This window comes from Anolis carolinensis, chromosome 2 (assembly GCF_035594765.1).
Source record: "Anolis carolinensis isolate JA03-04 chromosome 2, rAnoCar3.1.pri, whole genome shotgun sequence".
NCBI lineage: Eukaryota > Metazoa > Chordata > Lepidosauria > Squamata > Dactyloidae > Anolis > Anolis carolinensis.
This window is the reverse complement of record NC_085842.1, coordinates 195,830,098-195,846,730: the sequence shown is the minus strand read 5'-3', so window position 1 is coordinate 195,846,730 and position 16,633 is coordinate 195,830,098. Positions and strand designations below refer to the sequence as shown.

The 16,633-nt window shown below is 44.4% G+C and overlaps 1 protein-coding gene across 4 annotated transcripts in view; it reads right to left on the bottom strand.

Annotated features, from left to right (window-relative positions):
* pde4a (phosphodiesterase 4A) overlaps positions 1–16,633 on the bottom strand; it is a 588,039-nt gene that overhangs the window by 109,872 nt on the left and 461,534 nt on the right. Inside the window, exon 1 of one of the 4 annotated variants that reach the window (XM_062974140.1) lies at positions 6,305–6,575. The exons of the other annotated variants lie outside the window; for them this stretch is intronic. Coding sequence (XP_062830210.1) covers positions 6,305–6,420 — 116 coding nt within the window. The 5' untranslated portion in view covers positions 6,421–6,575. Of the gene's footprint in view, positions 1–6,304; positions 6,576–16,633 lie in introns of those variants that run through there. 4 annotated transcript variants of the gene reach the window in all.

Below are 16,633 nucleotides of genomic sequence, written 5' to 3'. Positions count from 1 at the left end.
CAAATCTGTGCATAGCCAAATCTGTAAGTTAAAAATCTCAAATGTGGAGGGGTGTCTGAATATCTTACCTCCTGCTCAGTGTTTATCATTCAGGTTTTTGAAGAGCAGATTATTTTACTTTTATTTATTTAATCATTTTATGTATCACTTGCCAACTCTGAAATAGTTGATCGTAGTTTAGAAAGAGAAAGGGTTAATTCAACGATTAAGGCATTAAATATTTCAAGAGTGCTTGGGAGGAGAGGATAGTTTTTCCTCCAGTTAAGGCCTTCCAGTTACTGCAAAATGGAGCACCTATCATCCCTATCTAGCATAGCCAGTACTTAGGAGTTGTAGACCATCAACTTGGTGGTTTGGACAAGGGAGAGAGCCCTTCTCAATGGCATTTTTTTCATGTCAGAAGCAACTTGAGAACATACTACAAGTCTCTTCTGGTGTAAGAAAATTGGTTGTCTATAGAGACATTGCCCAGGGGATACCCAGATGTGATAGCTGGGAGGCTTTTCTCATATTCCCACAAGCTAGAGGTGACAGACGGGAGCTCACCCCATCTCGCGGATTTGAACCAGAAACCTTAAGATCAGAAACCCATCCTTCAGGTCAGCAGTTTAGCTGGCACAAGGGTTTAACCTTCTCGGTGGCTATTCCTAGGCATTGAAATCTCACCACCCACCCACCCACAAGAGTTAGGATGGCTCTCTCTTTGCTGTGTTTCTGCCAACAAGTAAATTTTTTTCTATTCGGCAGGCTTTTAAGTATTGACTGCAATGGTTGCTGTGTTATTGATTTTTATCTTCTGTCTTTTAAGAAAATTTAGACAGTTTCTATATTTAATCTCACAGTGTAATTGTATATAATACTATATATATCGTACAGACAAACACAGGGGCTAAATACAAGGCATCCAATTCCAGGGTCAGTCCTGGATAGTAATAGCAAATCACCAATGAATATCAGGTGCTGTGGGCTGTATTTCAGAGGAAGGTTATGACAAAACCAGACCTGTGTATTCCTTGGCAAATAAAACCTTGTAAAATGCGCAGACTGCTCTAAATTGGACTAAGAATCTAGGAGACCAGGGCTTGGACATGGAAACACACTGGGGCATGTGGAGCATGGCCCATTATGTCAGCCTCAGGTCTCTTCTACACAGTTGAATAAAATCCCACATTTTCTGCTTTGGACTGGGATATATGGCAGTGTGGACTCAGATAACCCAGTTCAAAGCAGATATTGTTGGATTTTCTGCCTTGATATTCTGGGATATAGGGCTGTATGGAGGGGGCCTCAGAGGAAGGTAATAAACGTCCTCTGAAAAAAAAATCTTGTGATAGATTTGTCTTAAGGTCGCCATAAGTCAGAAACAACCTGGAAGCACACAACAACTACAAATACGTTTACAGATCTTTTTATATGTCTTTTAATCTCTATTGGTTTCAATATTCTGTAATCCAACTTGAATCCTACCACTGAGGGAAATGTAGGATATACATATGTAATCTAACAATAACATCTGGAAGGGCACATGTTTTCGTTCCTCATCAACATCGAGCGAAGCCTGCCTTTGAAAAAAAAGATAATCCACGCATAATGTGGGTGTTCTCATTCATACATAAAACCTATAGCCAAAATATCCGACACATTAATTTCTGTGTATCCCAGAACGCAGACCCCTAATGCTGGCCTTGGAAAACGGAGGCCAAGCAAAGCTGGCTTGGTCACAGGGACCACCCAGAGTATCCCTGGCTGTGGTGCGAATTAAAATGCTGCTCTCTCCTCCACTGGACCACAATGAGGACTCGGCATCGCCACCACGACCTTCCCGGTTGTTTCACTCGGAGCGTGGTTTGTGGCGCTGCCTAGAAACAGACGGCTGCAGTCACTCTGCTCCTGTCCTTTGCCCTCACCTGACCCCAACCAGAAGGGCTGTTTATCGTCATGCTTTGTATCATACAGCAACCCTTATGCAAAAATCACGTCAGCTGCGATGCTTTATTTTGAGCCCCCCAACCAAGGCAGCCCAAGATGGGATGTCTCCGATGGGGAATGACAAAAGGTAGAGAATATTTCCTGGCATAATATCCCAAATGCCATACAGAGAGGGCAGTAGGGAGGTAGTAGGAATCACGCTGGCTGCCTCCAGGACTGAGCAGATGCAATTTTGGAATATGCCTCATGGCACTCAGAAGTGGACAGATCTCAAGGAAGACGGTGCCAGGCAGACAACCCCCCCCCCCTTTTAATTTGGCACTTGGCCTATAGATTTCCTGCCCGACACGCATGCAGGAAAAGGGTGGTGCCTCTCAGAGCAAGATCAAAACTAGAAACAGACGCAAGCACTGCCAGATGTCCCCCTCCCTCTCTCCCTCCTTCTGCCAGAAGGAAAGCACTCTTGCAGAGAAGCTCAGAATCACAAAAAGGGGCTCATTCCAAAGAAATACACCCTGGATGGGGAGCATGAAGACGCGCATGGGGTGGCAACTCCAAAATATGCGGGGGGGGAGAGGGGCACCACAGAGCATGCAAAACTTCCAACTTGGGGCAATTTCACATGACACCATGGCGCCCCTTTATAACTGCAGCATCCTGAAACTTGTAGTTTGCTTAGAGCAGTGATTCCCAACCTGTGGGTCTTCAGCTGGCAAACTGTCTGGGATTTCTGGGAGTTGTAGGCCAAAACACCTGGGGACCAACAGGTTGAGAACCACTGGCTTGGAGGCACGAGGATTCTAAGACCCACCCCACTTACACTGCAAATCCTAAGATTCTACAGTGTGTTGCCATGATAAGTAAAGCGGAACAATAGTGAGATAACTGTGCACCGTGAAAGAGCCCCAGGATGGAATGCTACCTCTCTATTCCGCCTTGGTCAGACCACACCTGGAATACTGTGTCCACTTCTGGGAACCGAAGTTGAAGGAAGATGTTGACAAGCTGGAATGTGTCCAGAGGAGGGCAACTAAAATGATCAAAGGTCTGGAGAACAAGCCCTATGAGGAGTTGCTTAAAGAACTGGGCATGTTTAGCCTGCAGAAGAGAAGGCTAAGAGAAGACATGATAGCCATGTACAAATATGTGAGGGGAAGTCATAGGGAGGAGGGAGCAAGCTTGTTTTCTGCTGCCCTGCAGACTAGGACGCGGAACAATGGCTTCAAACTACAGGAAAGGAGATTCCACCTGACTATCAGGAAGAACTTCCTCACTGAGAGAGCTGTTTGGCAGTGGAACTCTCTCCCCCGGACTGTGGTCGAGGCTCCTTCTTTGGAGACTTTTAAGCAGAGGCTGGATAGCCATCTGTCGGGGGTGCTTTGAATGCGATTTCCTGCTTCTTGGCAGGGGGTTGGACTGGATGGCCCATGAGGTCTCTTCCAACTCTACTATTCTATGATTGCATTTAACTCAATGCTCTTGAAACACACTGCATTTACAGCTGACAATACACAATAAACAACCCACAGTTTGATATGAAGATGATGATTATGCTTGGGGTTATTATTATTAATAATAATATTTATTGTTTTTATTATTTTTATTATTATTGAAGCTGCAAGGCCATTCAATGCTAATCAATGCATCGAATTGCTTCCTACTGTAAGGCTGCCTTGAGAAGGGCGGGAGTAAAAATATGATAAATACATACATACATACATACATATTCAAGCTGGCCAATTGAAACATTCACACTTTCCTCCAACAGGCAAGAGTTCTTTCTCCCACCCTTGGCCATTCCACAGATATATAAGCCCCACTTGCCTAGTTTCCAACAGACCTCACAACCTTTAAGGATGCCTGCCATAGGCGCAGGCGAAATGTTGGGAGGGAGTGCTTCTGGAACATAGCCATACAGCCCGGGAAAATCACAGTAACCCAGTGATTCTGGCCATGAAAGCCTTCGACAACACAATAATAATAATAATAGCATTATTATTACTATTATTAATAGTAATAACAACAACCCCAGACAAGGAGAATAGCTGCAGGAAAGTCACCAAGCATTGCTTGGAGCCATGGTATTACCTGAGGAGCAGAAGATGATAGTGTGCTCCTGGGATCCGTGGCCAAGCCCACTGGGCCCCAGTGACCTCATGAGAAATGGCAGGGCTGCCGACCAACACCCTGCAGCCACAGAAACACGCACTACATCCACAGCCAGTAGATTCCCTGGCATCTCTTGAGAACTGCTTTAGAAATCTCTTTGTGTGAGTCCCAAGAAGCAGCATCCGCTTTCAAGAGGCACATTCTGGTCAGCCCTTTCAGTAAGAAAAAAGCTGAATAACATTATGGGCTCTTCTAGACAGGCCCTATATCCCAGAATCTTTTCCCAGTATTTTTTTTTTTTTTTTGCTTTAAACTGAGTTCACACTGTCAGATAATCTGGGACCACTTCCACACAGCTGAATAAAATCCCACATTATCTGCTTTGAACTGGAATATGGGCAGTGTGGTCTCAGATAACCTAGTTCAAAGCAGATATTGTGGGATTGTCTGCCTGGATATTCTGGGTTATATGGCTGCGTGGAAGGGCCCTGGGACAAACAGAACTAGGATCAGATCCGGGAATATTTGGCTTGTCTGGAAGGGCCCTAGGTCATCATTCAAATAGTTTATTGTAAAAGCCCACGGCCATATTTTTTGTTCCTGGGTTCTAAATGTCATTTCTTAATTGGTCCTGTCATAAAAACAAAGGGAAAGTTGATTAAACTGCAAAAATTTATTTTTGCGGGACATCCTGTCACACATTATGCTATGGTTTTTCCAATGAATATGTAATCAAGTCTCAACCAATTCAACATGGGCTGCTGTGAGTTTTCCGGGCTGTATGGCCATGTTCCAGAAGCATTTTCTCCTGATGTTTCACCCACATCTATGGCAGGCATCCTCAGAAGTTGTGAGGTCTGTTGGAAACTAGACAAGAGGAGTTTGTATATCAGTGGAATGTCCAGGATGGGAGAAAGAACTCTTGTCTGTTTGAGGCAAGTGTGAATGTTGCTATTGGCCAGCTTGATTAGCACTGAAAAGCCTTACAACTTCAAAGCCTGACTGCTTCCTGCCTTGGGGAATACTTTGTTGGGAGGTGTTAACTGACCCTGATTGGTTCTTGTCTGGAATTCCTCTGCTTTCTGAGTGTTGTTTTTTACTGTCCTGATTCTGGTATTTTGTTTTGTTTTAATACTGGTAGCCAGATTTTGTTCATTTTCATGGTTTCTTCCTTTCCTCCTTTCTGTTGAAAATTGTCCACATGCTTGTGGATTTCAGTGGCTTCTCTGTGTAGCCTGACACAGAGGTTGGTAGAGTGGTCCAGCATTTCTGTGTCCTCAGATAATATGCTGTGTCCAGGTTGATTCATCAAGTGCTCTGCGATGGCTGACTTCTCTGGTTGAATTAGTTTGCAGTGCCTTTCATGTTACTTGATTCATGTTTGGGCAATGCTGCGTTTGATGAATACAGTAAATAAAGAGCAACACTCAGAAGACAGGGGAATTCCAGACAAGAAACAATCAGGGCCAGTTAACACCTCCCGACAAAGGCTTCCCCCAGGCAGGAAGCAGCTAGGCTTTGAAGCTAGGTTATTCAATGCTAATCAAGCAGTCCAATTGGAACATTCACACTTGCCTGAAACAAACAAAGAGTTCTTTCTCCCACCCTGGACATTATTCCACAGATATATAAACCCCACTTGCCTAGTTTCCAACAGACCTCACAACCTCTGAGGATGCCTGCCATAGATGTGGGTGAAACGTCAGAAAAGAATGCTTCTGGAATATGGACATACGGACCGGGAAACTCACTGCAAGCCACGAAAGCTTTTAACAACAAATAGTTTTTCAATGAATACCTCCTAGAGCAGGCATGGGAAAACTTCGGCCCTCCAGGTGTTTTGGACTCCAACTCCCACAATTCCTAACAGCCTACCGGCTGTTAGGAATTGTGGGAGTTGAAGTCCAAAACACCTGGAGGGCTGAAGTTTGCCCATGCCTGTCCTACAGTCTCAACCAATCCAACATGGTTTGTGGCAGCCACAAAAACGACTTTTCTGGAGGAAGACAACAACTTTGAAAGTAAGTACCGCACGGCTAAACAGGAAATAACACTTTCAAACCAGGAACAGAATTATTTTTTTCAAATTTTGTTACACAGTGCAAGGTGCCACTAGTTTGGACCCTACTGGACTGCTTTTTTTGCTAGTTTAGGAAGGGTGGGAGCTTCACACAGCTGGGGTTGTGCTGCTAGTGGCCTTCACTTCCACGCGGGCAAAAAGGCGATCCCATTGCAAAGACCCCACAAAATACACAATATCACCCACCTGACCGACTTAGCCAGCAGCCGGTGCCGCTTGATGTCCTCCTCGCTGAAGGAGAAATGCATGCTCCCCTCGGCGGCGGCAAGGAAGCGGGGCGCCGCGAAGGCCTGGGCGGGCATCAAAGAGGCCGGGTGGAACAGGAGGAGGAGGAGGAGGAAGAAGACCCCGCGGGAGAAGATCCCACGAAGCACTGGCCGCCCGAGCGAAGAGTCCCAACACCACGCCGCCGCTGGAGGAGGAGGAGCGGCCAGAGGCAAAACCCGGCGCTGGAGTGTTGGGAGCGGGACGCCCAAGCAGCGGGAGGGCGGGAACTCCCACAACAGAGGGCGCCTCCACGCCTCAACTGTGACAGGGATGAGGAGTTGTAGCTGATACTAAGAAGTAACCCGCTTCTCTGTGGCAGAGAAGGCGAGAGACCTTGTCAAAGGACAACTCACAGGATCCCAGAGCACTAAGGGTTTTTCCATGCAGCCATATAACCCAGAATATCAAGGCAAAAAACCCCACATTATCTGCTTTGCACTGGAATATATGGCAGTGGGGACTCAGGGTCTTTCCACACAGCCATATAACCCAGAATATCAAGGCAAAAAACCCCACATTATCTGCTTTGCACTGGAATATATGGCAGTGGGGACTCAGGGTCTTTCCACACAGCCATATAACCCAGAATATCAAGACAGAAAATCCCACATTATCTGCTTTGAACTGGGATATATGGCAGTGGGGAAACAGGGCCCTTCCACACAGGCATCTAACCCAGAATATCAAGGCAGAAAATCCCACATTATCTGCTTTGAACTGGGATATAGGCAGTGGGGATTCAGGCCCCTTCCACGCAGCCATATAACCCAGAATATTAAGGCAGAAAATCCCACATTATCTGCTTTGAACTGGGATATAGGCAGTGGGGATTCAGGCCCCTTCCACGCAGCCATATAACCCAGAATATTAAGGCAGAAAATCCCACATTATCTGCTTTGAACTGGGATATATGGCAGTGGGGAAACAGGGCCCTTCCACACAGGCATCTAACCCAGAATATCAAGGCAGAAAATCCCACATTATCTGCTTTGAACTGGGATATAGGCAGTGGGGATTCAGGCCCCTTCCACGCAGCCATATAACCCAGAATATTAAGGCAGAAAATCCCACATTATCTGCTTTGAACTGGGATATATGGCAGTGGGGATTCAGGCCCCTTCCACGCAGCCATATAACCCAGAATATTAAGGCAGAAAATCCCACATTATCTGCTTTGAACTGGGATATATGGCAGTGGGGAAACAGGGCCCTTCCACACAGGCATCTAACCCAGAATATCAAGGCAGAAAATCCCACATTATCTGCTTTGAACTGGGATATAAGGCAGTGGGGACTCAGGCCTCTTCCACACAGCCCTTTATCCCACAACATCAAGGCAGAAAACCCCACATTATCTGCTTTGAACTGGGTTATCTTTCCTAACTCAGTTCAAAGCAGATAATGTGGGATCTTCTGCCTTGATATTCTGGGTTAGATGACTGTGTGGAAGATCCCAGTGTTATCTGAGGGCCCATCCACACAGCCCTATATCACACAATATCAAGGCAGAAAATCCCACATTATCTGAGTATGGACTCAATGTGGGATTTTCTGCCTTGATATTGTGTGATATAGGGCTGTGGATGGGCCCTCAGATAACACTGGGATCTTCCACACAGTCATCTAACCCAGAATATCAAGGCAGAAGATCCCACATTATCTGCTTTGAACTGAGTTATCTGAGGCCACACTGCCGTATATCCCAGTTCAAAGCACAACATGTGGGATTTTAATCAGCTGTGTAGAAGGGGCCTCCTGGCTTGCTTGCAGGAATGAAGAGCCACTGCCAGTGAAAGGAGGAGGTGTCAAACCCCATTCATTGGACAGTCCAGAGCAGAGCTTTCCAAACTTTTCATGCTTTGAGACATGCATCCTTTCGCAACATGGCCATTCAGTTTTTGACTGGTGAAACAGTGGTTAAACCAAACCCTTATGAAGAACATTGTTGGCTCATGTTTAACTACTCCTCGTGGACAAGTTAAACATGAGCCAACAATGTCATGCGGGGGGTTACGTTCCAGGACCACCCGCAAAAAGTGAAAATCCGCAAAGTAGGGATGCTATACTTGTGTTGTTTACAATCTCACTGGCAAGTAGCGTCTCTGTCCCCTCCTCGCCTCTCAAGCACGCACATGCCTTTTGAGGCAAAAACAAAGCTGCTTCAGCCTCCTTTTCTCTCCCTTCAGCTTCTCCTTCCTTCCTTCCTTAGGCTTCTCCTTAGGAAGGAAGTAGAAAGAGGGATTAATAGTATTATTTTATGATTTATACTATTATTTTAGTGTTTATTAAAAAAACCGAGAAACAGTGAGTCCGCAAAAAGCGAACCGCGAAGTAGCGAGGGAACACTGTAGTGTCTAGATCCAGGGAAGTCATGCTGTCCCTCTATTCTGCCTTGGTCAGACCACATCCAGAATACTGTATCCAATCCCGAGCACCATAATTGAAAGGAGATGTTGACTCTAAGATGGATTGTGTCCAGAGGAGGGTGACTAAAATGATCAAGGGTCTGGAGAACAAGCTCTATGAAGAGCGGCTTAAAGAGCTGGGCATGCTTTGCCTGCAGAAGAGATGGCTGAGAGGAGACATGATGAGGGCCACGTATAAATATATGCGGGGAAGTCATAGGGAGGACGGAGCAAGCTTGTTTTCTGCAGAACAATGGCTTTAAACTATAGGAAAGGAGATTCCACCAGAACATGAGGAAGATTGCATCTACACTGTCATATAAAATCTAGATTATCTGCTTTGAATGGGATTATATGGCAGTGTAGACACATATAATCCAGTTCAAAGCAGATAATGTGAACTATCTGCTGTGATAATCTGGATTATATGGCAGTGTAGATCCAGCCTGAGGGATTCCTTCAGCCCTGTTTTTCAAACCTAGGATTCAGCCCTGAAACATGGGAAGGAAAAGAAGAGCAGAATGCTCTTTCCTCATTACTCAATAGCCCTGAAACTGGATTTCTGTCTTGCAGTGTCTGGTTAATTGTCCTTTCAATGAATACATTCAAGTCCAGAATTGGAAACAATGGTCTTATTTCACTGTATCCTTTCTAGCAACCTCTGTGGACCAGATAGCAAAATCAAGTTATATTTAAAGGCCCCTTGCAATTTGAAGTCATAAACTTTAACTTCTTTAGCTAGTACATAAATCTAGCATTGCCTGCAAGCCAAAATTATGAGGTGAGCCCTCATAATTTTGAACTGTATAGATTTCATTATTTATTAATTATTTTTTTCAATTGGATGAAGAACCTGGTATAGAAACTGTTCTCTCTGATGAGCATGTTTCATTCTTGCAACCTGTATCTAAACAAAGCAGCACATAGAAATACTCTGCACAACATCAATCAAATGAGCAGGGGCCATTGGGAGAGCAAAGCAGACAAAACAAGGCTGGAGGGGGGAGACTACACTCTTCTATCCCTTTAGAGTCCAGATCCAAATTATCCCGTTCAGGTTTTCACAGAGACCTCTTTAAGGTCCAACCCACTTATTTACTAAAGAGTGAGGATAAGCTTTTTTCCCCCCATAGGGGAATCTAAACTTACAAGGCTGCCTGCCTCTGGTTGTGTGAGCAGATGAATGGGAAATGTCCTTTGCATTGCCATTCTCATGTGAAACAAGCTCAGAAGATTCTTCATGCCACAAACACTCGCAATGCCGCCACAAACACTCGCAATGCCGCCGCAAACTGAACCTTGAGCTTCAAAGAGATGGCTTTTCCATTATACAGATGTTATAACTCCAAATCCTTCGTATAAAGGAGGTGCTCTGTTGTTTTCTGGGAGTCTGACAGCTCTAGGGGAACTACAGTGATGAGATTGATCCAACAACCCAATCCATCTGTCAGGAACAAGAGCTTCACAGCATCTCCAGGGACCAAGGGCTTATTCTGTACATCGGACTCTTAAGCAAACTCCAGGGGCTGATACCTAGATTGTGAACTCCCTGGAGGCATCTGGCCACCTGCCTGGGGATGATGGACACTAGTTTGGAAAGTGGTTCTGTCAAGTCCCCTGCTGCAAAGAGGTTTCTCATCCAAATATATCTCAACCCCTGGTAAAGGTTAAGGTAAAGGTTTTCCCCTGACATCAAGTCTAGTCATGTTCGATTCTGGGGTTGGTGCTCATCAACATTTCTAAGCCAAAGGGCCGGCGTTGTCCATAGATGCCTCCAAGGTCATGTGGCCGGCATGACTTCATGGTGTGCCATTCCCTTCCTGCTAGGGTGGTACCTATTGATCTACTCACATTTGCATGTTTTTGAACTGCTAGGTTGGCAGAAGTTGGGGCTAACAGTGGGAGCTCACCCTGCTTCTCGGATTCAAACCGCCGACCTTTTGGTCAGAAAGTTCAGCAGCTCAGCGGTTTAATCCGCTGTGCCACCGGGAGCTCCAACCCCTGGTAGGGAGTCCATTTTAATACCCCTCATAGTTCTGGCCATGTCTTTCAGTGGCAAGCAGAATGAACGATTCAGATGCTGTTGAAATAAACCTGGCACCCCGGGTTTTTCAAGAACTGCTAATAATAGCATTTTTCAGGAAGAACCATTTTGATTCAGAGCAATGGGTTCAAATTACAGGAAAGGAGACACCATGTGAACATTAGGAAGAACTTCCTGATCATAACAGCTTTTCAGCAGTGGAACTCTCTGCATCAGAGTGTGGTGGAGGCTCCTTCTTTGGAAGCTTTTAAACAGAGGTTGGATGGCCATCTGTCAGGGATGCTTTGATTGTGATTTCCCTGCATGGCAAGGGGTTGGACTAGATGGCCCATGTGGTCTCTTCCAACTCTATGATTCTACACTCTATTTGAATGGGCTCTTGCAGGCTTTTCACACTTCCTTGTGTTACTTTCTGTTTTTGCCTGCTTTGCCCTTACTAGCAGTCTCAAGGTGGTGGTAGGGACGACACACATAAGATTTCTACTTAGGTGGAGAGTAAATATTGAAATAAGTGTTATAACCACTGCCCAGGCAAGGGACACAATCCAAGAGTCTGGGTTTCCTATAGTGGGGGGTTGCCCATATGCTTGTTGAGGGGCTTGTTGAGGGTGGCCTCCTGCAAGGGAGAGGCAACCTGAGCAAGGCAAATGTCAGTGTTTGTGTTTTGCCGCTTCCCTAGCTTCCAGTCTCCACCTCCCTTATCTGATTCGGCACCCACGAAAGAGGCTCCTTGAGCTGCAGGAAGCACCCTGTGCATTGTCTCAGTGCTTCTCAGAAGGTTTCTGACAGACTCTGGGGGCGATTGTGCGCTAGAGAGGCTTAAATTCTACACCACACGGAAGTTGCCAATTCTTTTTTGGACCCCGAAAGCCGGCCTTACACAATTTCCAAACAGTGTGAGACAGAGTTACTGGAGAGAGGCCTCTCTTATAACAGATTACTTACATTCCAGATGTAAAACGCAGTATAAAGAAAGAAACTGGAAGGGAAAGGATGCTCAAAACAGTTGGTCCCACGTTTACTGGAAGGGATTTGGTGGTGGCAATTGGTGGTGACTAGCACCCATACTCATCTTGTTGCACAAATACTGAACCTTTCCCGATTTTAAGGGTTTATTGGTGGAATTTTGGGCTACCGGGTATGATGGATGGTTAGGTTATTCCTTGTTTTTGAGAACAAATGTGGAAGGGGTGGAGCTTGAAGGCTTAGCTCCCAGACGAATTCCCCAGCTCTGCCACTGAGTCACGGTGTGAGCCTTAGAGAGTCACTTCCTTTCATTGTGCATCACTGTTTTGCCATACAAAGCAAGCACAACGGTTGCCCCCTCGGTCTCCTTGGCTCACCCTCACTCAGACGTCTTTTATGAATGATCTCTTGGCTCCCTAGTAGTCAGCAGCCAGAGTAGGACGACAAGGGAAACTGCTAGGTAGCAGACCTGAAACATTCAGTTTCTTTGTTTGCTGGGCTATTTATCAAGGCAGATACAATCAGGCAAGTCTCGGGCTGCGAGTTCTGTCCAATTGCTCAACCTCCTCTGGAACTGCTGCTCCCGGGCACCAGCCCTTCCTGCGTCAGAGCAACGGGGTGATGCGGTGATCACACTGTTGCATTTGGCTTGGGATGAACTTGTTGAAACAGACCAACAGCACTTTCAAACCACCCTCTAACTAACCAAAGTCCCTTGGTCCATGTATAGTCTGTTAAAATTGAAATTAAAAAAATAACAGAACACGACAACGATCTGAAGAAGCAGAATATAAAACCAAATGAAAGCAGCCGCACAATAAAAGTGCAATTGTGTGAATTGATTGACTGTACTTCTGAATCATCCATCTAACCAAAAGTTGTTGGGCCAAGTATGTGCCTTCGGGTCACCTGCCAACTTATGGCAACTCCATAAATTTCATCAAACCTTCATAGGCAAGGAAAACTCAGAGGTGGTTGTGCCATTTCCTTCTTCTGAAATATGGCATAAAGTACTGGTATTCCATTGCTGGGCACCTATTCAAGTACTAACCACGGCTGACCCAGCTCAGACTGGATCTAGCACCTTTGAATTAGCCCCAGCTTCTGCCAACCTAGCAGTTCGAAAGCATGCAAATGTGAGTAGATCAATACTCTGGCAGGAAGGTAACGGTGCTCCATACAGTCATGCCGGTCACATGACCTTGGAGGTGTCTACGGATAACATCTGCTCTTCGACTTAGAAATGGAGATGAGCACCAACCCCCAGAGTCGGACATGACTGAACTTAACATCAAGGGAAACCTTTACCTTTAAAATCAAGAGACAATCAGTAGCAGTGCAAATGTGTAAAAACCACCGAAACATTTCTTATAATACTGGGGAAAGAAACTTGCATTTTTATCAAACCAGTCTGCTGTCTCACAGCAATTACATTGTTCAAGCAAGCTGAAATATACCGGTATGGAAACAATCACTTTCACACCTTATCCCCGATAGTGTTATGACGCTGCTTCAGTGAAGTACATTCCCACAATGAGTCTCTCGCACTGCTTCGCTTCCTGCCCATGTCCACTCTACATTGCTCATGCATGCTGCTTCTTTTTTTTATGATGCAATTGCACCACTGCAGTGTTTTGACACTTCTTGCAAATGGAGGGTGCTGCCATAATTGCAGAATTGTGATCCAACCACAGAATGATGGCAAAACAGATAAACAATAGCAATAAAAGTCAAGGAACTGAATAAAACCATCATTTCTATTTAACTTTATGACCTCTTTGTTTCGGACACCAGAAGTAGAATGTAGAATGATGTCATGCTGCTTGGAGATGGGATGTGGGAAGAGGAGAACCATGTCCACTCATACAATATGACTGTCACAATATTAGAGATGAGGTGGAGTGATACAATCATACCAGAAACAATAGTTGAGCAGCAACGACATTGGAACCATTAGCAAGTTTTTCCCGTCAAGAAAAAGATGTGATCCAATAACAATAGAAATGCAAATGCAACAATGGAAGAGACATGATGTTGCGCGATAAGTCCTTGCCAAAGAAAGTATTGTTGTCATTGCCATGTACCTTCAAGTCACTTCTCATTTACAGCACACTTAAAGAGAATCTATCACAGGGTTTTAGCCTGTTGTAATTGCAATTTCCCACCCTCATGTGATAAAGCCCTTACTGGAAACCTGTCCATGTACTGGGAACATCCACACATTAAAATTACTTGTGGAAAATGTGGGCGTATAAAATATTTCTCCTCTCCCTCCTCCCACACTTTGTAAAGTTACCCTAAGAACAACTTGATTAAATTTTGCAGACTTTGGAAAACTAATTTTAAGATGAATTAAAAGAATGGCAAGCTAAAACCGTCCAAAAATAAGCACTGAGCAGTGGTAGGAAAATCTTACGACTATCAATACAACACATGGAATATCTAGATGATGATGAAGAAGATGAAAAAAACTAAGTTTATTTATATCCTGCCTTTGCCTCAAGACTGGGACTAAAGGTAATTTACACATTGAAAATATCGCAGTTACACTTTTATAAGGATTTTAAAAAGCTAAACAACACAAATAGAGATCCCATGGCTCTTTTCTTAGAGATTATTCCAGTCTAGGGGCCAGCCATAGAGAATGCCCACTCTTGCATTCCTATTAATTGTAACTTTGACGATGGTGGGACTCAGGGTCTGAGCAGGATCATACAGTCTGTCAGATAATCTGGATGTAAATTATACATACTTAATCTGAAAATGTAAAAACACTCTGAAGTAGGGTTGTGAATGAAATAGAAATATGGGGAAATGACACATGGAACATGGCCATACAGCCTGGAAAACATACAACAACCCTAAAATCCAGATTATCTGATTTGAAATGGATGATGTGGCAGTACAGATTAGTATAATCCGGTTCAAAGCAGATAATCTGGATTTTCTGCTTTGATAATCTGGATTATATGGCAGTGTATCTCCACTGCAGGCTTATCATTTTCATTACACAGTCAGAATTGTTTACTATTGCCACGGCTCCATCCTGTAGAATCCTGCGATCTGTACTTCACTGGGAGCTCTAGTTCTCCAAGTGGCTTCTCTGCTAGGAAGCTCTCATCGACTGAACTGCACAGAAAAGCGACAATGTATACATACACCATGCAGTTACAGTTATCTAGATGCTGCTTTGACTGTCATAGGATCTAGAAGTGTATGATTTGGTGAGATATATACCGTAGACATCTCTTCTAAAGAACTCCCTGAAATATAGTATAAGACTTTTTGAGAAGAAAGTCAAAACATCTCACTGCGGATGGAGCGATGGTAGTTACAAGTGATATCAGGGTGTCATTTTTATCGGAGGGCCACATCAGCCATTTGATTACCTTCAAAGGGCCGTTGAATCCATGGATGGAGAATCCATGGATACAGAGGGCTAACTATAAAGTTTTTACCCAGCAGTTGGTGCTCTGCAGTTTTTACCCAGTTTGAGTCCCCAGATGTTATTGAATGACAAATCCCATCACTTTTAATTACCCAGTGACAATGGGAATTGCAACCCAACAGCACTTGTGGCTCTGAGGTTGGGGAATGGATAACTGATTTTAGTGCATAGCTTATTTTATGTTCTGGCATTGAATTTTTGCCATATATATATTTTGTGCTCCGCCCTGAGTTCCCTTTGGGGTGAGAAGGGTGGAATATAAATGTTTTTAATTAATTAAAGGGCATTTTGAAGTCAGACATCAAATCCACAAGCCTTCTATCTAAATTCAAACCCTACTGTCTACACTAAACAGAACAAACTGCAGCCTGTCTGATGTCACTGAATCACAACTCCCATCAGCTCTAGTCATGATGTCTAATGATGAGGAAGACAGAAGTTGTAGTCCAGCATCTGGAGGGCCACATAAAATGACATGACGGGTCCAATTTGGCTCGCGGGCCTTGAGTTTCACACATATGCTATATAGATGGATCCATAAGCAGTCCATAAATATCACCCCATGAACATTGCAGCATTTAGCAGCAACTGATGCCAGAATTTTTTCAAACCTTAATCTACATTAGACATTTGTTCTGAATTTACAGATAAAAGGAGTTTCTGAGAACACCACTTTTCCAAGCAGACATGCACTCCCGCTCATGATCCCATGCAGATAAAGGAACAGGGTGTATCTCAGTACAATGTCCCTCTCAAACACCTCTCAGTTCCACTGTCCTGGAAAAGGCCAAAACGTAACACACACACAGTTGGCCTGATTACCTTAGATGGATATTCAGCTGCACTCAAAAGTGAGACAATGAAAAGAAAAGTCACAATGGTTTGACTTTAGACTTTGCAGGGTCATTCAAGGAAAATGGAAGCAATACTTCTGCTAAACTTTCTGTCCTGGTAAATTGACTGAAGGGAGGCTATCTTGGTGTGTAATTTGAGAAATGTGGTCATAGTTTATTTAGCATCTACGTAGAGAAGCAGGACATGTGTGCCTTCAGGTTGCCTGCTGACTTGTGGTGACCCCATGAGTTTTATTAGGGTTTTGTTAGGACTTTATAACTCCACTAGCTTGGGTACCCGACTTGCCTGGCTTATTTAAAAAGGGCCTGAAAATCTGAAGGGCTCTTTCTGTCCCTTTAACGCTATTCCATCCCGCATCCCGCTAATAAGTATGAGCCAGAAGTAAGCAAGTGAGTAAATTCTTTTCAGGAAGAAATACTCATGAAAGCTTCTGCTGGATTTTTCTGGACCAGTTTACGACAGCGTCCTTAATCTCCTCCAAATATCAATAATCTTTTTCAGGTTTCAGAAAAGTTACCCTATTGGAATGC